This window comes from Pundamilia nyererei, unplaced genomic scaffold, assembly GCF_000239375.1.
Source record: "Pundamilia nyererei isolate P.nyererei 1_Seehausen unplaced genomic scaffold, PunNye1.0 scaffold00032, whole genome shotgun sequence".
In the NCBI taxonomy this organism is placed as follows: Eukaryota; Metazoa; Chordata; class Actinopteri; order Cichliformes; family Cichlidae; genus Pundamilia; species Pundamilia nyererei.
In genome coordinates this window covers 500,827-527,445 of record NW_005187433.1, presented here as the reverse complement: position 1 = coordinate 527,445, position 26,619 = coordinate 500,827, and the positions used below count along the sequence as shown (strand labels likewise).

At 37.0% G+C, this 26,619-nt stretch overlaps 2 protein-coding genes across 6 annotated transcripts in view; one reads left to right on the top strand and one right to left on the bottom strand.

Moving 5' to 3' along the window:
* unc13bb (unc-13 homolog Bb (C. elegans)) overlaps positions 1-23,313 on the bottom strand; it is a 65,598-nt gene extending 42,285 nt beyond the window's left edge. For all 3 annotated transcript variants that reach the window (XM_005729194.1, XM_013909856.1, XM_005729195.1), the window contains exons 1-7: positions 23,085-23,313; positions 13,604-13,633; positions 7,192-7,291; positions 4,658-4,775; positions 3,730-3,853; positions 179-252; positions 14-71 (exon numbers count right to left, since the gene is read on the bottom strand). In XM_005729194.1, the coding sequence (XP_005729251.1) occupies positions 14-71; positions 179-252; positions 3,730-3,853; positions 4,658-4,775; positions 7,192-7,291; positions 13,604-13,633; positions 23,085-23,106 (526 nt within the window). In that variant the 5' untranslated portion in view covers positions 23,107-23,313. The remainder of the gene's footprint in view (positions 1-13; positions 72-178; positions 253-3,729; positions 3,854-4,657; positions 4,776-7,191; positions 7,292-13,603; positions 13,634-23,084) is intronic.
* A 1,340-nt stretch (positions 23,314-24,653) lies between these two features.
* Positions 24,654-26,619, top strand: part of stoml2 (stomatin (EPB72)-like 2) — a 5,970-nt gene continuing 4,004 nt past the window's right edge. The window contains exons 1-3 of one of the 3 annotated variants that reach the window (XM_005729193.1): positions 24,654-24,723; positions 24,818-24,861; positions 25,340-25,489. In XM_005729193.1, coding sequence (XP_005729250.1) covers positions 24,820-24,861; positions 25,340-25,489 — 192 coding nt within the window. In that variant the 5' untranslated portion in view covers positions 24,654-24,723; positions 24,818-24,819. Of the gene's footprint in view, positions 24,724-24,798; positions 24,862-25,336; positions 25,490-26,619 lie in introns of all 3 variants that reach the window. The other 2 variants (XM_013909857.1, XM_005729192.2) reach the window with 2 other exon arrangements.

Below are 26,619 nucleotides of genomic sequence, written 5' to 3'. Positions count from 1 at the left end.
TTCAGGTACTCACAGCACTGGGAAGCCGCAAATGGCAATGGGTGACTCTGAACATCTTCCTGAAGAGAGCACTAGAGAGGACAGAGAGTGTAAAATGTGCATATAATAGCATTCTTTATTGACTGGAATAATAAACTTCATTTCATATTAAAACTTTCTGGTAAAAACTGTATTTTACCTCATCATGGATTCCCATTCTGTTGATGCGCTCCAGTTTGCCAGTCCAATACTGTGCCTCATCATCTGGGATATCTGGTACAAAAATATGCATGCAGCAACTATAAACTTCAAGCTTCATTTCCCAGTATGCTGTCATAATACATTTTATGTCTGTTCAATTTTTTATGAGCTGTTTGGAAATGAAGAAAATAGTAAGTTAGCAGAAACATACAAAATAAATGTCAAGTGTACAGTGTGGCAAGTTACAGGTTTCCTGAAAAATTATAATACAACATTAAATTTCAAATACACAAAAAATCTAAAGATAACTTTTAAGTGAAAAATACAAAATAATTACTCTACATTTACTGTTTGATATGATGTCTGGTAGACTAGTTGTACTTGAAAGGGGGATCTGCACTGCACTGTAGACAGATGCACATTAAAGGCCACACACAACACAAAGGCTAGGGCTTCAAAGACACCACAAACCCACGGCTTTAATGAATGGCTTTGGAAGCGCAGAGTCATGATGGGCTCCTGCAACCTTAAAAGGGCTCCTCTTAATACAGAGGAAGAGGCTCTCTCCCACACAGTGGACACTCTGCTTCAACTCTGATGCCTTTTGATCACAAGGCTTAAGCATTACATGCAGTGTAGTACTAAAACAGTGTAGTGGTCAAGTACAAAAAGGTGGTGGGAGCACAAAGGACACTTCACCATACAATAACTAATTAACTAATACTTTTAAATGTGAATCAAACTTTAATATTGAAAAACTTGCCAATATCAGGTAAATTCAGCTGTTTTTGATTCCTAGCAAGCACCAAATGTCAGGATATTTAGTCTTTATTTATAGATGACCGCAAACACCAAGCTGAACTACAGTTCATATTTCATCTACAGTATTGTAGTCTTGAGTCAACCCTCATTTCCTCATTTTGCTGAGAAAAATTATATAAAGGTGCAACCATTCATTGAAATATGTGGAAACATAAATGAAATACAGTATACAAGACAGAAACAGAGTTTCTAAATGTAATGAGCTTAAAAGTCAATATTGTCTTGACTACCTTTATCCTTTTACACAGCCTGGACTTTCTTAGGCAATCTTTCTTGTACTTTCTTTAAGTAGCGTTCAGGAATTGTTCCCCAGACATCCTGAAGGACATCTAAAGCTCTTCTTTGGATGATGGTAGCTTTTTGGACAGTTCTTTGATCCCATACCTCTTCAATAATGATCCCTGACTAGCATTCTATAGTGTGTACTTCTTTTTTTTTTTTTTTTACCCAACTATAACTGCCCTGCCAGTGTGTTTGGGATCATTTTAATGCTATAAAACAAAGCCACTACCAATTAGATTCTTTCCAGATGTTATTATACAGTGAATCAATATCTGATCACCCTTTTCTGAATGTAAAATTTCATCACTTTACAACAGATCTCCAATATCACTGCCTGAGATGTAGCTTCAAAAATTACAGATCCTCCACCATGTTTTATAGATGGCTGCAGACACTCACTGTTCCAGCTCTTTCCTGATATCCCCTGGACATACTGACTAGGGCGGGGTATCGATTTTGATTTTTATAATCGATTAAGTTACGATTCGATTCGATTTTGACTCAGACAATTGGAAGTATTATAATTCTGATCAATTATCAGTACATATCCATAATTTACATCTATGTATAAAAACAAAGCTGAAACTTGTGAGACTTCATTAGAGGTTTAATCATCACAGGAGATTCCTTTGTGTCAAAGTAACTGAGGATAAAACATGAAGGAGATTTTCCTGGCCTGGCTTTTTATAGCAGATAACCACCTTAAAAATATTCTACAGTAGATCAAAAACTGAAGAAAACCATAAATCAACATATGAACATGGCCTGATGCTGCTGAGGTGAAGCAGAGTGAAGTTACAAAGGTTTTTATTAGAGACACAGCTAAGCGTTTTGCAATTTGGCATAATTTGTAAAGGTTTAAATGTCTTTGATATTGAACAGCAGAAATGAGGCTTTCTTGTCAGAGGTCATTTTTGGAAAAAAGAAAAGACAAAGAAAAGCAGTGATGGCGACAGTGCTGAACACAACGGTAGACTGGTGCGTACTAAGCAAGCGAATAATGCAGAGATCTAAAACACAGATTTGACATGGGAAACTGTTCTTGAAGTACACTGAGAGAGAGAGAGAAAGAGCTGTGCAGGAAGTGTGATCTTATTGTGGTGGAAGCAAAACAGCAAGATTATTCAAACTAAAATCGATTTGAATCGGGAAATCGGTTTTTTTAAACATACTGACAGTGATTCGAACCAAATTTTCTACATTTCTTAAGTCATAAGACCTGGTGCCACTGATTTTTAATCCAGTATGTGTGTAAACTGATGTGGACCTTGTTGTGTTGGTACCTTTGAGAGCAAATAAAGGTAAGGGAAATTCCAACATTATCAGCATCAACCGATTCTAAGAACTTAACACTCTTGTCAACCTCTGGCTAGTCCAGAAATCAGTAGCTGGAATTATAGTGGCTGTCTATCTTTTTACACACAGTCTGTGATCTACCACTCTACCAGATTTTCTGCCCCTATGTAGCCAAATAAATAAATGCACCTTTAATGAAATCTGTATTCATATTCTGACATGGATCATTCTAGAAAACACTGATTAAGTGCAAATGGACCCAAACTCAGAGTCATATATTCCTCTTTCTCATGTTAGAAATGCTTTTGGATATTTCTAATGGTTCCTAAATCCTGTTGGCCACAACAGGACAACCTGGCAAAGACAAAATTATATTTACGGAACCTAAATTAATAAAGGAAGGTCTGCTATTGTTGAATTAGTGACCTCAGCTTATGCAGGACAGAAACAGGCGTCTCATTCTCAAAGGCACCAGATACGGGATGTTACACCGTCAGGCAAATATCTAAGACAAATATCTGGACTGCTTCTAGCCATAAAATCCTGCTTGGCTCCGCACAAAGGGAGAATGTTATGATGTGACCTTATATTTATCTTGTGTAAACCAGGTTGTTCTGAAAATAGGGGACTTTATTTAAAAATTAATGTGATTCCTAAACAGTTCATTTTTTTTTTTTGTAAATATCATTGAGTTAATGTTGAAAGTCTTAAATTCAATGATTATTTGATTTAAAATCCACTGTAGTGGTGCAAAACTATGCAAAAATTATGAATCTTCGTTCAACAATTGTGGACTCAACTGTTTAGCCATTAGATTTTCTGTTCAAAAGAAATTACTACTAGGTACCGTATGTCTGCACAAGACCAGTGGATACCAGGCTATGATGTTACACACTGCTCCAGGCTCGACACTTTTTTTTTTTGGTTCCTGACATTTCAGCAGGAAACATTTGTGACCTTTGAGTAACTCTCCAGATCAAGGTTTGATTCACCTTAAGGCAACCAGAATCACTAATGTATCTATTACAAAACATCTTACATAAGAGCTTTAACGGTATTTACAAGTGTGGTTCAATCAACTGAACAACTGTATGTCTTAGACTCTGGAAGTCTATTGTGCAGCTAAAATGGTTTCAGCTTTAATCTCACCAAAAGGCAGTTCGAAACGAGTATCCAACAGGACTCGATGAGGCGTCGGATTCTTCGTGCCATATATCTCATCAGCTTTCATCAGGACCTCTGCATCCAGGAAAAGCCATTCACCTGAGCCCTCCTGAAATTAAATTAAACACATTCATTTATTTACACAGACAATGCCTTTGCATGTATTCTTCAGTTTATGCTATGCCACTCATTCTTTTAATATGTATTTAAGGCAGTTTTATTGCCTGCGTTTTTACTATTTGTAGCTCAAATAGTGAGGCCAAGCAGCATTTATAATGAAGTATGTTCAATCTAGTGAAAAATTCAAAGTTCATTTTCTTAGTATTATGTGGGTCAAACAAGAAACATTTTTGTATAAACTACTTTTTTGTGTGTAAAAAAATATATTTTTAACTTTTTGATTTCCAATCATCCTGTAACTGTAATCATTGTGTAACATATTTAACATATTCATCATTTTCAAATGTTTATTTTATTTGAAACTGCCTTTATACTTGAAATTTCTATATTACTTTACCTTAGGTTTAGGAATCCAGTATTTATGAACAGAATATAGCCAACACACAGGTGTCTGCATTTACTTATTGTAGCATTTGAATTTTTAGTACGACTAAAAATTCAAAGCGTCCCTTTTATGAGATCATCATTTCACATCTTTGATGTGCCAACTGGAATTACTTACATATCTCTTTCTAGGGAAAAATGCAGAAAGACTGAGCAATATTTATGTAAAGGTACAAACTTTTGTTTTGTCTTTTGTTAATTTTACTAATTTAACATCTATTGATTGATGAAGTTAAATGCTGTATCTTGTTACTTCTAATGGATGGATTTCAAGTGGCTTTTTTCCACCTCAAACGTTTGGACTAAAATTCACTTGTACTTGACTTTTTGTGTGGGTGTAAGTTCTGACCTCCTCTGATTGTCGGATACTTTTTAATGGAATCCATGCAGTCCCCACCATGGTGTCCCAGATGAGACCTTTGTTCCACACCTCAACAATGAGGCCGAGGTCCAGCTGGTTGATCTCACTGTGCAAATTCAAGTAACAAATGATGATGATGATAAAATGTCACTGAATAAAAGAATGAAACAATAACTGTGTTGTAATGTAACTTCGTTATAAGAAATTTTTAAAATGGAAAAAAACAAAAACAAAAATTAAACCAGAAATTTCTAAAGGATTGCTATCAGGAGCTACTATTGCTTTAGCTACAAAAGCTACTTCCTCATTTTGTCCTGTATTAGCTGTCATAATCATTTCCAGCCTTGTTTTGTCATTCAACATGCTATTCAAAGGGCTCAAAAACAGCTTGATGACAGTATTAAAATGGCACATGAATTTTAAAAGCAGCCACACACCAAGGGCATTTGCATATTCTCATCTGTGCCACTTTACAACTACTGACGGACCAAACAAAAACAAGATCAGAGAAAAGATAATTAAAAAAAGAGCAAGGGTGGGGGTGAGGGTGGTGGGGTCCAGAGAGCTCAGGTGCAGAGATAAAGGCCTCCTAAATCATTTGCTCATTGAAAAAGAGAATAAATACATATAGCAAGGTATTTAACTGGGGCTATTTTTAACCGGGAGATTTATTGTTGTTCATGTTGCTGTTTAGATTATCTTTCCAGTTGTGCCACCTTTTATTTTAACGTTTTGCATTATCCATGTCTTTTTTAAACATGCAAAATAAAGTGGTAAAGCCAAAATTGCTGATAAATTGCAATCTATTTTCAAATACAAATACAAGCATCATCGTTTATTTCTTTAAATCACTTTCCAACCACTTTGTGTAGACTGATTTACAACCATGTAGTCCAACCTAATTCTATTTAAATTCGTACAGGACTGTTTTTCCTTATATGAATACACATTCACCGGCTACTTATTAGGTACAATTCCTTGACTGCTCATTAAAGTAAACTTCTAATCAGTCAGTCACAAAGGGACTTAGGGTTTGGGGTAATGTTCTCGGGAAACCAAATATATTGTATGTTTGTGGTGTGCTGTATAAGACAGTTTCCCTTTGTTCTAAAAGCAAATAAATATTGCATTATAAAAAGTGACACTGAACGTGGTGTGATTTTTACTGTCCACAAACTGCTGATCTACTGCGATTTTCTTGCATAACAATCTCTAGAGCTTACAGAGAATGGTCCAAAAAAATAAGAGAAGATATCCAGTGAGTGGCTGTTCTCTTGGTGAAAATGCTTTTTTGATGCCGGAGGTCAGAGGATAATGGGCTGCGCTGAGTTGATGGGAAGGTTAAAAAAGGCCAAACACTGAACCTAGGAACAGATGACCTACAGCAGTAGAAGACCACTTTTGATGCCACTTTTGTCAGCTGATAACAGGAAACTGAAGCTCAAATTTGCACAGACTCAGCGAAACTGTACAGTGGAAAATTGGAAAAATGCTGCAGGGTCAGAATTTGGCATAAACAACACAAAAACACATCTAATCTGCCTTTTATCAAAGTTTAGACTAGTGATGGTGTCATTTTATATTTCATGGGCTATTGTCTTGGCACATGCAGGCCCATAGCCTATATGGAGTAATGTTACTGACCTTAACAAATCTGATAGTCAGGTGCTAAAAGGCCAAAAAAACAAAAACAAAACACAAGAAAATGTAAAAAAAATTTATGACTTGTTAAATTAAGAGAAGGTGCAACTGAATAAGCAATTGCAGTTATTAATTTCCAAAACTGAGACAACCACTACTTACTCATTTGTTTTGTTCAGATGATGTTTTTAGACAATATATTTCAAATGTAACATAAAAATCCTAAAAAAAAAAAAAATTGCATGGTAGGTACTAAGATACAAAGTTTGAAATTGTAAAGTTCCCATTTTCTGCTTAAATTTAAGCTGGGTCGCTGTAACAGATGGTGCTCAGAATTTGCTGGAAAGCCTGATGAATAACCTGGAATTACACCTAGTGACAAAGCATGAATGGACAGTTGGAGGAAGGGGACCTGGAAAAACAAACACTGTCCCAAAAGAGGGAGTTCACAAAAGACAAACAATGGTGCGCATGCAACAAAGTGTTGCCTTTTGTGTCACCATAGATACATTTCAGAAATGGCTGGTTGACTTGGTGTGTTTTTAGGCGTTCAGCCCGGGTAAAAGATTTTCCACACAACTCACAGCTGTGTTTTTTCTCTCTCTTTTCAGAAAGAAAATGGGGAAATTAAATCAATAAATTATAAGGAGGAAATGACCAACAGCTGTTTTACGATATATTGTCTTAAACTGAATGGAGTAGATGAAAAACTGTAGCGTTTAAGCATTCGGATGAGTAGCTTGGAGAGATAAAATTGTGGATGTGTTGTTTCTATCACAGAGTTGCAGAGTGTGTGGTTTTTTATGTATTAATGTTTGATTTTGTTCCCCATGATAAATGGTGTGTTTCTGTATTTGCTTCTGTATTTCAGATTGACTTACAACATGAAATCTTGCTCCCAGCAGGGCTGGTCCCCACGCACAGTGATAGTTGTGCTTTTAACATTTTGCACTTTCAGCGTCACATAGGTGTTGAACTTATCTGAAACAGAGGAAAAGGCAGATTACGATTTAATTATAATGAGGAGGCAGCAATGCATTGAAAGCATATGGAGGAGAGCGAGCGTTACGCATAAGTTAACAGGAATATATGAGATTCATTAAGCAGTAATGAAGACACATAGCATAGTAAGACTCTGGACAGTCTACTATTAGATAGAACAACAGAGGTGATGTTTGAACTACCATGCCAGGTCTACCTCTGTTTTCTGTAGGAGGAAAAAAAGACATCAGGACTATCAGTGAGAGTAAAAGCAGATAAGTCTCCTCCCCCGACTATATCAAGCCAAACCCAGGCCAGGCCACCAAATCAACCCTGTTAATCTCCAATGAGAGCCAAACCCTCACAGCACATAGTACTACAGGATGTACAAATACATGGTACGTCTCTAGTCCACTATGAAGTGCAGCTGTTTTTTAAAATACCCTTGTCCTCTAAAAAATACACGTTGTAAAGGAAGCATGCCTGCTCATGATGTAATAAAGCTGAAGTCACTCCTGACCTGTTACTATTACAGAAAAGGTCTCTGTCAGCCCTAATATCATCAATACATAGAATATAGTTGGTTTAGTTGCATTTTTAACATTTGACGCAACTGTTGACTGTGTGACCTATACACAAAAATTGAGCCCTGCTAGGAGTGTACTGCCTGTGAAAACCACTGAAACATTGACTCAAATGTCTGTGTGTGTGTATACAACTTTCACACCCAGTTATCTCAGTCAACTTCCTTCCGCCAGTAGTGCTGGACAGCCGATTCTCAACAACTGTATGCTTCAGCGGTCAGTGCTGAAGGGGAGGGTGGATGGATGAGGGATTAGGCAACCCGTGCTAAAACTACCAGCTTTTCATTTCCTACTGTGGGGTTGGGGGCATCAACACGTGCCTGTTGATGTGCTCATTTTTCCTCATGTAGTTACCAGTCCTGCACAACTGGTGGTCCTCGCTACAACTCAATCCCCCCACATGGACACAAAAGCTGAGTGGGAGGAGGACTGAAAGGGAAAGGAAAAGGGATGTCTGTTTCTGACTGATAAATAAAATATACTTTATCATATGTCATGGAATACTACTCAGGGAATAGCTCACAATCATCTGATTCAAGATATTAAAAGGACACCTTGGTATAAACAATGTTTCCCCACGTCAATTAGAGTAGCACAAGTAGCAAGGTATAAATGCTCACGCCAACAAAATGACAAGACTATCAAGCAGAAAATTATATTAAAATTTAACAACATACGGCTGGATGGATATCATCTTGAAGTTTTTAGCAAAAAAATATACAACTATATTAATATGAATATGTTTTCCATAAACTGACAGCACGTTTATGGTTCTGAGTTTCTGATTTTCTGAATGGTGGCTCCCTGATATGGACAGCCAACAGTGCAAGCAGGCAGTACAAACACACACAAATCACCCTCTTTGGTCTATGGGAAACAAAAGCAAGAGATCAGCTGTTCCTGTATAGACAAGTCACATGACCACACTAAACAAAGATTACCCTGGTTCCTCCAGCAACAAACTGAAACATTTACCCTACACTAGCATTTAACATAGCAGCCAGATAAGTAAAATCAACTCCTTGGCATAATAGGACTGCCAGCAGTTGACACAGGTGGATTCATACAACTGACACAGAACATAAATAGATACTTAAGACTGCACACTGAAACAGTGCACTGAAAGCGCAGAATCCCTGAAGTGACACTGAGACCGCGAACCAGGACTGACAGGACACAGACCAAATTAGTGTCCTGTGAAAACAGTAGCAACAGAACACACACAGTATTAAAGTTGCCTCAGGGATGCTGAAGCTTTTCCCTAATTAGATATTCCATGCCTTGTGCCACACTTGGGCCAGCTCCCATGAATAGCAGAGACGAGATAAGGCAAGAGGATGTATGGATTAGATAAGAGCCACTTAGTGGTTGCCGGACCTTTACACCAGGCGTTTTCCTTGATACGGCTGACACCGTTGAGGAGGAAGAAGTAATAACTGACTGGAGGGAAAAAAGAGGAAAAAAAAGTATCCACCTGCATAGCAATGTCTCACCAATATAACAGACTAGTCTTATGTTTGTATTGTATAGCTTGAGGACAACAAACATTAAATGAAAACTGAAATTTCAGTCAAAATACCACTATTATAAAACACATCATACACATGTAATAATTAGCTTAGTGCAAATATATGATAGTGCATGTAAGCGTAAGTACGTACGTAAGTAATGGGAAGTGCAATAAAGAAAAGACAAACTTATTTGTCACCGGTCAAATCTGCTAGGCAATAACTGGGCTATAACTGCTATATGAGAAAAACAAAGTTTAGCAAACACAAATGCTCAAGATAAAACCGAAGGTACGTTTCCTAAGTGGTCACATTTTATGTCTACAGTGTCTTTCTTTGTAACTTGTTATGACAAGCAACTTGGTAAATATAGATTTAACTCCACACAGATTTCAAAATCCAGTATGCTGAAAAGTGTTTTTTTGCCCTTTTTTTTTCTTGCTAACTCCATTAGAGATCTTTATTGTATTCAGAAGCAAGGTATCCACCTGCACATCAGTGCCTTACCCTACATGAGAGATATGTTTTATATGGTTACTGTGTAGTATGAGGATCACAAAGATCTAATGAAAACCAACATTTCAGTCAATATGCAATTATTTAAAAAGAAATTATGGATATCTCTACAGTAATCTCAGCACAATAGTTAGATAAATCATCTTTAAATTATTGCAAATATATGTCTTATATGTACTTACAGGCTATTAAGACATGGGAAGTGCAGTAAAGAAAAGACACATTAGTCACTAGCCAAATATACTGCTTAAGACAGTTTCATATCAAGTTTGCTTGTTTTTCAATGTGTTTATGAGACAGTTATATTTATCCAATTCTAAAAATCTTCTTAAAATCACTGATTTTAAAATCTTAAAATCAGTGTCTGCCTCAAGAATCTTTACACCAGTTTTAACCATCAGTGTGCACATTTAATGAGAATTTCCAGATACTGTAAAATAATGAAATTTTTAATAAGATTAATGCATAAGATTATGCATTCTGTAGGCCCATTGCAGAAAGAAAGTGCAGTGTTGATTGAGTCAAGTTGCCTAACCCAAACTGTTGCTTACATGTAAAGAAACATGATCTGTTGACCATGTTGGTGCAAATTTAAACATGCTTATGTGTGCATACACACACGCACACACACACAGTAAAACAGTGAGGGCACGCCAGTCAATGTGCTCTTAAGCAGCAAAAAATCGAATGATCATGTGATGTTCTGAGAATCACCGTAAACCCTCAGTCAAACGTCTTCATTCATTATTGATTAGTGATGAGTTTTCTTAGTAATAAATTAGTCAGGAAAATGCAGGCAGCTGGAAGACTGGCATTTCAACATCAGGCCACTTATCAATATTGCATGCAACACAAAACATACATTTATCAGAGGACTTTTCTACCATTGCTTGAATATCTTCATGTGTAAGTTAGTTTTGCAAAAAATAGTGTTCTCAAGCAATTATATTACCTGGAAGTCTATTTTTTACTTAGTTAAAAGAGAAGCTTGTGATTAAAATGATATATTCCCCATTTTATTCCAAGCAGAGACTCTGCAAGCACACATCTAGCAGCACACAGCTATTATCTGCAAATCAGTGGATAGAGAGATAGACTGCTAACTAGTTCAAACAACGTCACCTTCTGTTTTACAGTATTCTCTCAAAACTCTTTGTGTATATGTGCCAAAATAAGGCCTAAAAGCCATCCAAGCACAGGTGTGGTGTAGACACAATACAAACATCAATCCCAGGCCAGCCTTATGTAAACTTTGAGGCCTCTTCCAATAAGTCACATGTCACCCTATGCAAGTACAATTATCATGAGGTAAGAAAACTGGTAAGTAATATGTTCAGTAATTACTTATTCCTTCCTGTTCTTTCAGAATCTATCCCTTATTGCTATTCACACAAAAATGCAAAGTAAAATGGTGCAATAATCATAAAAAAATGCAGAAATCTGATCTTACAATTTGCAGCTCAACACATCATGGTATGCAGTTTTGAAGCACAAACCATTGCATTTGCAGCATATCAAAATATTTCATGCTCATTGGATCATGGCCACACTTTACGGTGCCAAAAAAGTAGGACAGCAAAACATCAGTGGCTATGTTTAACCAAATTTGCTGAAAAAAATAAAATAAAATACATTAGTTCATTATTTGTATATTTTCAAAGTCTGTTTTCTAAAACACCTTTACTCATAAGCTCACACATCAGTTTATTGAGCTGATATCACTTCATAAGTCGTAAGGAAAACAGCTCATTTAGATTAGTTGGAAATTTTACTTTGATGACATTTTTTAAAAGCTACTCTTGATACACTTTTTTGACAAAATCTTTAACACCATAACACATTACAAGGGACATCTTTAAACACATGAAAATGCTAAACTTATTATTTGGTTATTTTTGTTTCTTAGCTAAGAACTCTCTCGCAGGCCTTCGTTTCCGTCTTTGCCCTCTAAAAAACCCCCACCAACAACAAAAGTGACTAGTGTTTACATTTTGTTTCAGAGAGTTGCCTGGCTAAAGTGAAATTCACCTAATGTTTGCTCTGAGACAGGTGTCACATGTCGTATGACCCGGAAGAGGGAGGAGGTCATAGACAGCCAAGCAAAGTCTTACAATCCCTTTAAAGTTTCAATGCTACAAAGCCCTTTGAAAACTGACAATACAACAAAAAACTTAAAAAAGCATCAACTTCAGTCACTTGATGCTGGCTAGAAAAACTGAACTCACAGCATTAGAAAGTGAAGACACTGAAAGGCAAATGCTAGCTTTTCAGCTGTGCACTGATGTCCCCCATTATCAATAGCCTGGAAAGCACAGTGTCCAAGATTTCAAGGAAGAATTTCAATCTTGGACTGGTCAACCCACATGACAGTTTTCAGTGGATCTTAAACCAGTACTGGGACAGAGTGTTTTGGGATCTGATTTGTATATTTTACTTCCTTGTTGATGGTTTTTAAACTACATTTGTGAATGCACCATAGCATTAATTGACAGAAGTTTTCTGAAGTGGTCCCGAGTCCATGTAGTTACTTCCTCTAGATAATCACTTCTTTTTATAAATTGTAGCAGTGTCTGAGGACCAGAAGATTATGGCCACTCGGTAATGATTTTTGGGCTTGTACACAAAGCCAAAAACTAATACTGTATTGTTTCCTAGAATCTTTCAATGATATTATGTACTGATGATGAAATCCCAAGTTATTTTAATGTCACAGTGAGTCATTCTTAAATCCCCGAACTATTGTCCTGTGCAGAATAATGAACACTTTTCCAGTTTTCTCTGTTTCTAAAAGGTTTAACCTTTTTCGAAATGCTTTTCTGATACCCATTCACATCCATTATGTGTTGCTTATGAACATAACTAGTTGTGAGATGTATCACAGGTATATAGTATTAACAACTTTTCCACTCTTATGCTACCCCTCCATTAATTTTTTACATTTTTTATTAACTTTAGGACGTTAATGATTTACAAAATACTTCTTTTTAAATTCACATTTTGTAAGGGATCAGAAATTTTACAAAAAGGGTTAGAAAAAACTTTACAGAAGTTATTTTGGCATCAAATGAGTAAAATATCAATGGCAAACTCAAAGCTAAGTTGACTTTGTATTAGTGCTCCTCTCTGCTCTTGCCAGAAATGTCACAGGGCTTAAAGGTAGACAAGAGCCTGAACACCAGAGGGATTTGCCTAGTTGGAGAGTCTGGGGATTTGGACACTGATCTATGTCCACCTGCATGGCATGACACTGAAAGACCCAGGATTACGTAACACAAAATCAACCCTAGCGCCTGTAGTGACTTGCCAGAATTTAAGAGATTAACCTATATAAGACAATTAGTACACATGGCATATTTTTAACAAGGTCTACACAAAACAACCTCACAGAAGTAGTGGTGGTTTGATCAAAATGTGTAGAATTCTGGACATCCTCATTGGGTAACTGGATAACTGAGTTAATTTACAGTTCAACATGGATGAGAGTTCAGACATTCTTGTTTTTACAAACAAACAAACAAACAAACAAACAAACAAACAAACAAACAAACAAACAAACAAACAAACACCAATAAACATAATCAAAAATCCCACAAGTTTCACAGCATATAAATCTCTCACCAGCTGTGAACAATGAACATTAGTAAAATGTAAGGTAAAATGGCCTGAGAATGGGAATAAAGTTTGTGAATAAAGAAAGTTCTTACCTGGTGGTCCCTGGAGTTTGGCTTTCTTCACTGCACAGCACACAGAAACACACAGACACACACACAAAAACAAAGATTAGCTCAATTACATAAATTTAATTTGCACTAGCTTAAGAATAAACATCGTACTATAATACGTAACTAAAACTGACACATAGGTAAATCTTAGGCCCCTGAGGGGTCTCACCTACCAAAGACCTAAAATTAACCCTTTCCAGTGTTTATGTACCTAAAACACAGTTTAAAAGCACAGTGTAAATAGAATTTTACATTATTTAAATAAATTATTTCAAACTTATTGTTTTTAATGAATACATCTGACATTTGATTAACATCCACAAAACTTCCAATATGTATATTATGTACTGTAGCAAAGCGATATACTACTCCAATGTAAGTCAAATGATGGTAATACAATGTTGAATCAAAAGAGTTTGGTTTTTTAAAATTATTTTTAAAAGACAAGTCTAAAATACAAACACAGAATAACGACGCTACAAGTAACGGCGTTACTTTTTTCAGTAACGAGTAATCTAACTAATTACTATTCCTATCGTTACAACGCCGTTACCATTACTAACAAGAAAATGCGGCGCGGTCGCGTTACTATTTTTCAACATTCAGACGGTTGAACCTGTCTTCGGTTTACCGCATCTTATATCAGTTGCACTGAAGTAGCTGTAAGTGATCTGGGCCCTACAGCTTGAGGCAGCTGCGCGCGCTCCCGCGGATGTCAATCACTTTCTGACAGTCGATCACTTTTTGGCAAAACACCTGGAGCTAGGCGGCAAAACAATCGCATGAGTGCTGCTGTTTCACTGAGGAAGAGTAAAGTAGTCGTGGTAAGCCAATCACATGACCACTTCAAGATGACAAAGCAACAAGGTGATATATACCAGTTTTTAAATTGTGTTGATAGGCCGCGTAAAACAAGAGTCATGATAAACAATATATACGCGTGTTTCAGGTATCAGGCTGTGATGTTCTCCTTTATAGTGGACAGAAATTATTTTTTGGGAGTGGCACAAATAATTTGTGTGGCATCTACTTTAATGCGGAACAGCTGATTGTAATGTAAATAGTTTGACATGGTTATTTTAAAAAAGGTAAATGGCTGCAAATAACTTTGTTGTTTGCAAAACTTGTGCATATGATTTTAAAATTGACAATTTATATTTGCATTTAAAGTTATGAAATATGATTCAATAAACATGTTTGTGGTTGTTACAGTCCATCCATCCATTCGCTTCCGCTTATCCTTTTCAGGGTCGCGGGGGGCGCTGGACCTATCCCAGCTGTCATAGGGCGAAAGGCGGGGTACACCCTGGACAGGTCGCCAGTCTGTCGCAGGGCTAACACATAGGGACAGACAACCATTCACACTCACATTCACACCTAGTGACAATTTGGATTATCCAATTAACCTATCCCCACAAGCTGCATGTCTTTGGACGGTGGGAGGAAGCCGGAGTACCCGGAGAGAACCTATGCAAACACGGGGAGAACATGCAAACTCCACACAGAAAGACCCCGGCCTGATGGTGGAATTGAACTCAGGACCTTCTTGCTGTGAGGCAACAGTGCTAACCACCGTGCCACCGTACATCTGTACATGAGCACAGATGTTTTATTTCAGTTGTTTACGCATTCCCTAAGGCTTGCATGTATATTTCGAAGAAGAATGGGGTAACAGCTACACATATATCCATTTCTGCTGGGCATTCCTGTGTTTGCATTGAGGATGTGATTAACGTTCTCCAGCTGGGATCTTTGGATATTAAACGGGCCTCAAATGAGGTCAGGCAAATAAACCACATTACTGCATGGAAAATATATGATGGCAAATAATGTACATTTGAAATTTGGAGCCCTAGCACAGAAGGAATTAATTGAAGCAGTGGTGACATTATTAGTTTAGTTTCCATGTCTTCCTACAAGTGGCGTCTAGTTCCAAAGGAGGTAATTAATGTTTTTTTGTAACAATCAATCACTGTTAGTCATTTTGTTAAACCAGCTGTATGTAAAGTACAATCTTACCACTATATATGATACAAACTAGTAAATTATTTTTGTAATGTCATTAAGTGGCTGAATCATATAGAAAAGTAAAAATCTAATGTTTGTCCAGTGGGCTCAAACATAATGACTAAAATAATGGCAACAAACAAGGCAACAGTGTTTGGGATTGTTCAGTGGAGGAAACTGAGGTATGCAACTAAGAATCACTGTGCACATCCACGGATTCCTTCCTTGCTACATGATCCACATTTGAGTGATCAAATTAAATGTCTGTACAACAAGGTTGTTACAATAAAAAATATATTTTTCTCTACTCGGATTTTATGTTTTTTGTCCGATCAATTGTGTTAATACAATATGTCAGAATGAAAACATAACTGTAAATTCAGAGATTGTGCTGAAAAGAATGATACCAAACAAGGCAGTAAATAGTTTTTAAAGGCGAAATGGAGAGGTAAAATCAAAAGTAGCAAAAAATGGCCAAGTAACGCAATAGTTACTTTTCAAGTAATTAATTACTTTTAGAGTCTTGTAACTCAGTTACATTTTTGAAGAAGTAACTAGTAACTATAATTAATCACTTATTCAAAGTAACTTGCCCAACACTGCAAGTAAGTCATAAGTTGGTGCAACGTGCAACAAATGAAGACTACAAACACATCATCTTGTTTTAGGAACTCTTGTGCAGTTTGATCAAAACAGAAGAACTATGTGAAGAAATCAACTTTACACTATTTATATTTTTCAGCTTCATTCAAATTATTGTGTCATAGTTAATAGTTTTGCTAAGTTCATAACTGATAAACCGGATGCATAACAGTTCAGTTATAGTAAAATATATTTGTAAAAACCTTATCGTTTTAGTTAGAACGCTTCAAAGTTAAATCAATGAAAAATGGGATACTAAAGACTGGCACCTCTGTTTTATTAGCAGTGACAAATACATTTTTATTGGATTGCAACTTTTACATAATCATGAAGCATAAGCCTTGACAGCTGCATCACAAATCTTAACAGCTGGTGAACAAACAAAAAAAAAACAAAACAAAGGAAAAATGGGACTCAGGCAGATGGGTATTAAGATACAAAATAAACCAAAAATGTCTGATAACAGCAGCCATTTCCAAAAACCTCCAGACATTACTTATGGTGAAGAACCACGTGCTGCTCGATTTTGGTTCATAAGTCGACCTGCCGTCTTTAGCCCCTCAATGCATCTTTACAATAATGTTTATGGGATTGTGAAGCGATTTGAAGAGGATTAGTTGTGATTGCAGTGGCAGGGTTATGTGTGCAGGCATATAACCTACTAAACCTCTAAGGGCTGAGCTGCCAGATGTCCAGAATGGGATGATGGAGGCACAAATAACGCTTTCATATTTTCATGTACCATCCCTTGTTTTTTTCTGTGCACATTATTAAAACAATAGTATAAAGTTTTTGGGTCTTCTAATAATTGATCATTCTTAATTACTCTTAATTACAGAGAACCATATGCATATAAATACAGCAAAGTAATATTTGCATATTAGAAAACTAATAGTGAAGTAACGATTAGAATGAATAAAAATGCAGGTTGAAGTGGAATGCACCAAACCTAACACATGCAGCCACAATTGTAAACTGAAAGACTAAAAATCAAAGACACAGAGTTAACCGAATTTACTTCTAGGATAACAATGGAAAGCAAAAAAAAGAAAAGAAAAAAAAAGACCACTGGTCCTCACCCAGTGTTTCCTGTCTTTTACATAACTCATTGTGGAACAGTGGAAATCTTCAGTAAAGCTAGCAGTATGATTCTTTTTTCCACTAAGTCAAATGAGCTGGCTGTGGCCTTCTTTTCTCATTTGCATCACTTAATTTTAACTGTGGACCAAATAGCAGGAGGTCATTAAACCAGAGAGAGGGGGATTGCAGTGGAAACTGATCCTTATCGTTTTCTGTCCATGCTTAATTTGATGGGTGTAGTTGATCTTTATCTACTGTTCTTCAAAACCTACTGGTTTCTTTTCTTTTTTGGTTAATTTTACTTGCTTGTGATCATACTTGGTTTCAAATATATTAATGCAGTTGCATGTCTCAATAAAAGTAGATCCCCCACCCCAGTACTATCCAGTATCATTTCTCTTTAGCAAAGTAAAGCTCTTTCCCCCAGCAGTTTACAAATTTGACATGATGACACAAACACTGCCTCATAAATTGAAACTAACACCAGCTGCACTATTGCAGATGGTACATGTGCAACACAGTTTCACAACACTTCATGAAATAGTCACCTCTAAGTTGTTCTCTATTTTATTGATTAACATTTATGGACACAAATTGTAATGTTTATTTTTGTTCCTGAAAACTAATTTTTCAGCATTATTTTGGGTCACTCAACACAACTTCTCATCAATCATCTCTTATGTAGTGATTCCTGTCCATGGAGATGAAAACAATACCACAATAAGAGTCTGCATTTGAAGGTCAGAGGTTGTTGGTAGAGCAAATCATCTTGAGATTTGTGTTCAGTTTATACAAGCCATAGATTGTCACACAACATTTGTATTCTTTTAATGATGTTATTAATAAAAAACAAAACGCAGTGCTTGGTTAAGTTTAGACATTTGCAGTGACTTGGTTGGGGTTAGACATTACAAAGAACATATTTTTAAGTAAGGGAACATAAAACTGGGTTACCGTTTAAAAAAAAAAGATCATGGTTTGGGATACAGTGGTTGCCACTTCTTTTAAAGCTTTGTTGCCTTGGTCGCCATGGTGATACCTCCCCTTTTAAATGGACATAATATGTGCTTATAGTATGAAAAATGTTTCCTCAAACAGCAGACCTTTGAGGTACTTTAACCTGCAAAAGCATGACAATTTGTGTCCATGACCACTGACATGTTAGATTTCACAGTGTGATAACATCATAAGATGGTGTCTAGTGTTTTGCTCACAGTTTTAATAGCTGAATTTTATTTAACCATTTTGCTTTCCGAACATCTATAATGTGACTAAAAATCACAAAATCCTGCAGCTTTCTGAGAAACCAAGCAAACTGTATACTGTTAGCGATTTGTAGCAATCTGTGTTATCCAGATGATACTTTAAAAGAAAAACAAAAAAAACGACTTCATAGATAGAGATTTTCTAAAAATGTGTGCTAATTCTGAAGTTGCAGCTCATGATGTTCATAAGCCAAATAATGACTTTAACCCCCTGCAAACAGTATCTATACTTTATTTCTTCTGTATAAACACGAATGAACAGCAAATAATATCAGTGTTCAGAAATTATTTTTAGCTATTTTTTAATTGGGGGTTGGACATTTAAATTCAGTTCAGTTGATCTGTTTCTTAAAGCACTGCAGGATTTAGTCAACTTCACTTGCTACATACACAGACTGCTCTACAATCCATAGAGGGGTGAGGAAAAGAGGAAAATGTTGATGTACCAAATAACAGGACATGCAGGCAGGCACAAAGCAGGAAAGTAGGAACAGGAAATGACACCAGAGTCAGAGCAGTGGCGTACTTCCGCTTTGTGTCGACTGTTGGATCTGATCACTTGGAGCTGGTAATAAGAGGAGAGAGAGCAACAGATGGCAAGGGGATTACTCCCACAATCTCTAAGCTCTCTCTCTCTCTATCTCACTCTGTCTTTCTCTCATAATTCCTCTACTCGGATGGTTACTATACTCAACCCCTTAGATTCCAGTTCAGTCACTTTTTTCTCGCCATTGCATCCTTTATATAATTATTATCTCAGCATAAGTCCTCAGCAACTGCCTCGGCTGTAGACAAATATGAGCCAAGCAGACTTGGCTCATATTTGAAAATGTGTATGCTTTTTCAGAAAATGTGTATTCCTCAACCAGTTGCAAGCTGTGGCTGAAGGTTCCTGGCAAAATTGGTCACAAAGACTATGCTGTACCAGAGGCCTCCTTTTGGCTGCTTTGGTTGCCATCAGATTGCCACGGTTGCCCATAGTTTGTACTGAAGACATAAACTTGTCTGCAAACTCTTGTTAAGCTGTAGTAAAACTTGAAAGAGTCAAACACAAACTAAAAACCGGGACATTTTGCCTTCAAAGCAAAAACTGTATACACATTTGTAACTAGCGAATAGTATTTATCTATTGGTTACTGTCCAGTCTTTAAGCCTGCATGAACAGGGATTTGGCAATCAATTTTACTGTGACTGCCAGCAACTACTTGAACCAGTCAGGTGCTGACTAGTCTCTAGGTCTATGTGTCGGTGGTCTGAGCAAGCTACAGCTTCTTGCTCTGCATAATTTTTTAATCACAATTGAAAATCAGGATGTTGCTCTATTCTATACACTTAATTAATACATGACTGGAGTAGAGATCCCTCCCTCTTTCTGGAGGTTTCTACCATTTTCATAATCCTTGTTGACACCAAGAATACAAGCATTGAGGCTTTTACCTCCTGTCCAGATAATGAACGCCCCTCAGGCAAATCTGACTTGACCTGAATCCAAAAATCATTAAAATAATGTAACCCACCTGCAATTTGCAAATGTAATTGCTTTAATGTTCAACATTTAAGTATGCGACTCCACAGTTCAATGATCATCTTTGTCCTCATTTTTCAATTAATGTTTTCCATTTCAAGTGGAGCACCACACAAAGCGTTCTTTTAACAGCCAAGCATAAGCTCTTGCAGATTCTTCATCTGCCTTCGAAACGAAGAAAATCTTATTAACCACAAATATCATGTAACTAAATCAATCAGCAATGTCAATGTCATACACAATATCTGTGCACCTCCAGTCCTCCAGCATCGTGTCATCCACGTGAACCATGTGTCAACTCAGCCTTGACCTGATGCACAGTAAGAGTTTCCCCCACATGTTCACTCGTAAGGGCAACCACTTATCTATTGTATAAAGACATTGCCATGGTGATGAAACATCTCAACTAGCAATAAATAGGCAACACTGTCAAGCTGTGCTATCAAACAATGACTCACAACATTAGTTAATCACAAAGCTTCTGCCCAAGCACCCTTTAAGCTAATCTACTCTACTTCTTCCTCTTCCTCTAACCTTTCCTGTACGGTAATCTATTGGCTGCAGCTCCTACTAGCTTTAATTTCACTAATCAATAGAAGAACAGTCTTTCCAGAGGTTTTGCAGAGGCACTGAGATTAACTTTTTCAAGCAAGTGAGATCAAATGCTTCTTTTTGAACCATTCCTTGTGTTTCTCAGAATGGTGCACAGGTGTCCCAATACCTCCTGAGTCTAACTATATTCACTATTTATTTATTTATTTATTTATTTTTACCAGAAAGTACATTGGTACTTAAACAGATTTATATTTGATGTACATATAACCAACACTTGTAACACAGATGTGTCTGGGCATGCATAGGTTCATGCACACAAGTTCCAGATAACAAGAATTTGTGGACTAAATGGAAAAAAAGAAAAAAAATGTGCCTTTTAATGTAAACACAGTCATTGGCTTTTTGCCATTACTTGGAAGCTAATCAGTACACTATCAGGAATACACACTAGAGCAGGGTGATATGACCAAAAATATTTATCACGATATACATTTGAAAATTTGTGATAACGATATAACTGACGATATAATTGACACTAGACAAAATACTTTACAACTCCACAACTTTATTCGTGCAAAAAAAAAAAAATCAATGTATTTTCACTTAAACAAGCAGCTGTTTTTTATGTGCATTAAAGTTATATAAAAATGTTACAGTGCAAATGCAAAATCCTTGCTGACAGTTTAACCAAAAGGCATTTCCAGTGTATATTGGCCAACATATCCTCAGCATAACCATGTATAATATCCACAAAACTTAAAAAGAGGTTATACACATAATACGGTAATATTATGTTGAAGCACAGTACGTATCACTCCGCGAGGCTCCTGCCTACGATAGCCGTAATGCTCCGACAATCCATCAAGCGGTGCGGGTTCGTAGCTTAGCAAAGTCGTACTAAAACATTTGACAGATTTTCGAGCGCCGTGTACGACATAAAATTGTTTCGCGGTCAGTAAACACAACCAGAATTCATACATAAGGCACACGGGATTATAAGGGGCACTGTCGATTTTCAGAAAAATCAAAGGATTGATTTTAAGTGTGCCGTATTTTCCAAACCACACGGCAATAACGACAGCCCGCTAGCATGCTCTACCAAAAATAGTGCTTTGTTGTGTATCTGACGGACGAAAGCCAAACCAGTTCCACACCACTGAAGTTGCAGCATTTTTACAAACCAATTCTGGTTCATCAGTTTCATTTAACGATCCACTTTCGCCCTTCTCATTCTGCGTCGCCGCCATGCTTTTTCCGCCATGTGCGTATGAAAACAAAGGCACTGCACATGCGTGTTTTACCCATATTCTATCGCGATATTTCATTTTCTTATCGTTGCCTAACATTGTACCGGTATTACCGTGAACGGTATGATATGGCCCAGCCCTAATATACACTCAGAGAAACAATATAGTAAAGCCTATTTGTTTTCAGGTAAAACATGTTCAAAGACTGAATTACAAAGAAGAAAAAGACTTTTATTCCAATTTCTTATCAGTGGGGATTATTAATGCTCCATTACTTCTATAGCAGATGCCAAAACTTTTAAACTCTCCCATGAAGGATTCTGTGCTAATGAGCAGTCAGTAAGAGTAACTAATATAGATTAATTTCTGAGAGACTAAATTTTGTGGAGACGAAAAAAAAAATCAAGTAGTTTGGTGAGGATGGCTGTGTTATTGCAGATAGGCATGCTTGTGTGCTTGTGTAGTTAGGGGGAGGCAGTTATCTCTGTTTGGGGTAGTTTTTTCTTCTTCTTTTTTAATCGAGCTCTTAGCAGCAGTGGAGCAAATAGTTGGGTGTCAGGCTTCTTGTTGCTGAATGGGATATTGCATAATGTGCTCTTCTGCTGTAAAAGCCTCTAAAGCAGGATTCTCCACCATCACTCCAGCCGATTCGCTGTAGTCTTCTGGTAGACGGCACGCTAACATGGAATGAACACTAACCTTGTTATCAACCTTCTTCTGACAAGACGGATTCCTTGATAGCAAACACGGTTTCTTTTTTCCCCCTGAATCAGGCTTTCAATGTAGAGGCCTACGAAACTAATGCTGGGAGATGATATTAAGACGAGACACTAAAAGTTCGATTATAAAATCCTCAGTTGTCACTGAGGACCCCAAGGATTTATTTTCAACATAAATTATAAATACATACCTCTGTTGAGTTTTTAAAGATAAAAATTATAAAGTCTTGGTTTTTAAAAACGTAAAATCACGTCAGGATAAAGGTACTTTTTTTCCCAGATACTACCCAAGGAGGAACGCCTACTGTTAGAAAACCAGTTTTGTAAGCTGTTACTGGAATGATCACTATGACTTCAGCAAACTCATCAAACAAACAAAGACAAAATCGCTTATGAAGTACAAATAAAGATAAAAGCTCCTACCTCTGACGCACAGTAACGACATGACCGACCGCTTCCAGCGACAATCCAGTAGTTTCACACAGTTTACAGAGCGACCTCTCAGCGGAGATTTACTCTGTGAGGTAACATTATAACAGTCACTAAACAGATTTTTTTCATCAAATTCCTCTTTGATGTTTACAGGTGGGTTTCCGGTCCCGGACCTGGGCAGAGAGCAGCTGCCACTCTCTGCTGCCACGCCATTATTAAAACTCTCATCACAGGTTTCCAGACTGAAGGATAGACCGAGAGCAAAGAGACAGGAGAGGGGGAGGAGGCGGGGTCGGGACACCTGTTACAGGCATCTGAGGCGACCAATCAGGATGCCAAAGCGCTGAGCCTTATGTAGACATTTGTCCAATCGCCGGGAGGGACAGGTTGGCGGAAGACACAGGTAACGCGCACAGATTCAAGTAAACATCCAGAACTTTGTATTTCACCATAGACAATATAAAACGATTCTCAGTAGAAAGATTCATTTAAGGTACTCAAAGTGACCTAGCTTTTTGGTTCTTTGTTTGTTAAATATTCAAAAAAATGTTTTGTAATTAAGCTGTGTTTGCTCTGGGCATGTCACACACATAAAAAAGTAAACTGTGGGGAGATATCTGTAGATTTCTAAATTTTAGGTTTCTAGGGATCAGTAAAATAAGCTATATGAAAAATTTATTCTTCAACGAATCTCATGAATTTCAAGTTCTTCCATAAATACAAAATTTAAGTAAAACTACATGCTTTCAAACTGTACAATATGTTTTTTTTAATAAATTGTGCCACAATGGTGAATTTGCTATATTTTTATGGAGTTTCTCTGTCTTTTTTCAAACACATAACATGAGTCTTTGTGTTTGTTTTTAGCAAAACAATCCTTTCTGAGCACTGATAATTCACAATTTTAGATTGACTTTGAGCTTGGTTTTATTTTATCTATTTAATAAATCCTTACATTAGCATTTTCCATTTCCATTTACCAAATTAAATAAATATTTACTTTAAAAAATGAAATAAAAAGAAAAGGTTCATACAGAATGCCCCCACAATGTGTGTTCAACTGCTATCACATACACCAAATGACCCCAAAAGACAACATTGAGTTGAGTGAGCAAAAATTAAACAAATAGCACCACCTTATGAATTGTGTCAGCCATTACACCAGAACGAGTGCATTTATTAACGAAAAACAAAACAAAACAAAAAAATTAGTAGTAGTAGTCGAAATATTACTCAAATATCAGTTGCCAGTAGTAATATTTTTTATTAACTAATAAGATTCAGTAGACTTATATATTATATTTCATAATAGATTATCAGTCTTCCACAATGAAAGGTGCTTAAAGAGAACAGTGGCAATAAAAGTAACCTTTAAAACGTGAAATAGTTACAGACATACTGCAAAAAGAATATACTAGTTTATGTGAAAGACAAAAGTTATAGGGCACTATAATAGTCATACAGTGAACATTTGTATTAAAGTCACTTATTTCGTCCTATATTTTTATATCTTTTTAAATGTATTATTATTAATGTATCTACTAGCGGAACCACTGTATGACTTTTTGTTTCCCACGCTGGGGGAGTTTTTCAGCGTTGCACCACTGATGTAACTTTCATTTCCTGATCGGTAAGGGTCACTCGCGTGACTGTGCAGTCTCAACAGAGTGTAGTTTACCAAACCTAATCTTCTAATTTTAAACAGTCCTTTTGCAATCTTTCAGCGATGTTACGGACGCTGTGTCGGACCGGCGGCCTCATTTTGCAGGTAACTGAAACTGTCACTGTGTGCCTCCTTCGGCTTAACATCTCGTGCACCGGTTCTTTTCTGTGGCTGGTGAAATAGGTGTCATTCATCAGCGTGAGCCCGTGCGTTTAATAATCCCGATAGCACTGTATTTTTAGCGGAACACCTGCGGACATAATGATTATTTCTAGATGAAAATGAACTATTGGTTAGCTGGTATGGCCAGAGAAAGACTTTGGTATGGTCGATTAATATGGTCACATACTGTATACACTCAAATGGGTATTTACCAATGACCTCGTTCATATATATATAATATGTAGAATGTGACCAAATAAGTCTAACCAAAAACTTAAAATTGAAACATAAAACAAGAATATTAACATTGATGTTTATTCAGCAACCTTAAGCTCTACAAGCTAAGATAGTCTTATGAGTCTTGGCTCAAATTCATGCAGTAATGCCACCTGTTTACATTTTAATGAATCCTCTGTAGCAGACCCAGCGGACCGTGCCGAGGTTGTGCGTTAACCCAGTTCGGCAGCGATGGGCGTCCAGCCTGCCCATGAACACCGTGGTGCTGTTTGTGCCCCAGCAGGAGGCTTGGGTGGTGGAGAGGATGGGTCGCTTTCATCGGATCTTGGAGCCGGTAAACTTTGTTGCATTTAATAGATCCCCAAAAAACAAAAAGCACAACAAATAGATGGTGTTCTTCCCCAAACAACATGGGTTCGATCCCCAGTTTGACCATGAACTTCATAAATTTTCATTTTGGTCAAATCAAATCATATTGCATAGAACTAAACTGCATTACAGTTACATATCCTAGCTTTTCAACTTACCACAATTACAAATACAGATCAAATACAGTTGTGATCAGAGGTCTTGTCAACACAAAGTTATTTATTTGGAGCACAGTTCTGTAAGAAAGATAAGTTACTGAAAAAGTGCTTGTGCTTAAAGTGCTTCACTGAGCTGAAATGTAAACTTAAAACATCTCAAGATTTAATCAATAAAAAGAAACTCTAAATTAAAAGGACCTCAAAGTGTCTCAAAGGCTTGATATCTTATGGACTATCCTCCATTGCAGTCACATTCCCCCTCAGATGGCCAGCTCCTGTAATTTGGCCTTTTTTTTCCCCCCCAGTGTGTCTGGGATGACACCTATAAACTGGGCGCACGCGACATCATTACTGTATGTGGGTTTATGTTCAAGCTATTTTTCTTGTGAAGAATTATTTTGGACTTGAACTTGGTGGACGGAGCTTCTTCTTTGGGAATATCATAGGCAATGTTGCAAGCAACTTTTCTTTGCAGATGCTCACGATGCCGCTCTGGGCAATGCCCCATGTCGCCCGTATCAAAAACCGCCACTGCACCACAGTAAATGTAGTGCATCATGTTGTCAGCTTTACTGTATCTTAGCCAAAGAAACTGGTCAAGCCACTCTCTTCGAAATGTATATACTTTACCCCTTTTACTTTCAGTTGGCTATGGCTCGAGTGGATCGTATGTGATTTATTATTTGATGCAGTCTCCAAACCATTGTTAAACATAATCTGCCATTTACTTCCGGCCTGCCCGACCTTCTGAGGACCCGGCCTTCGCGGTCTACGTGGGCCAGGAGGATGCAGCCCATGAATTTGGACACGACTAATGTGTGTCTGTTGTTGACCACACAAAGCCCTTTTTCTTTTTTTTCTTTTTTTTAAATACTTGAACAGCTGGTCGTGCCGATGCATCCTTTTATTTATTTATTTATTTATATATATATATATA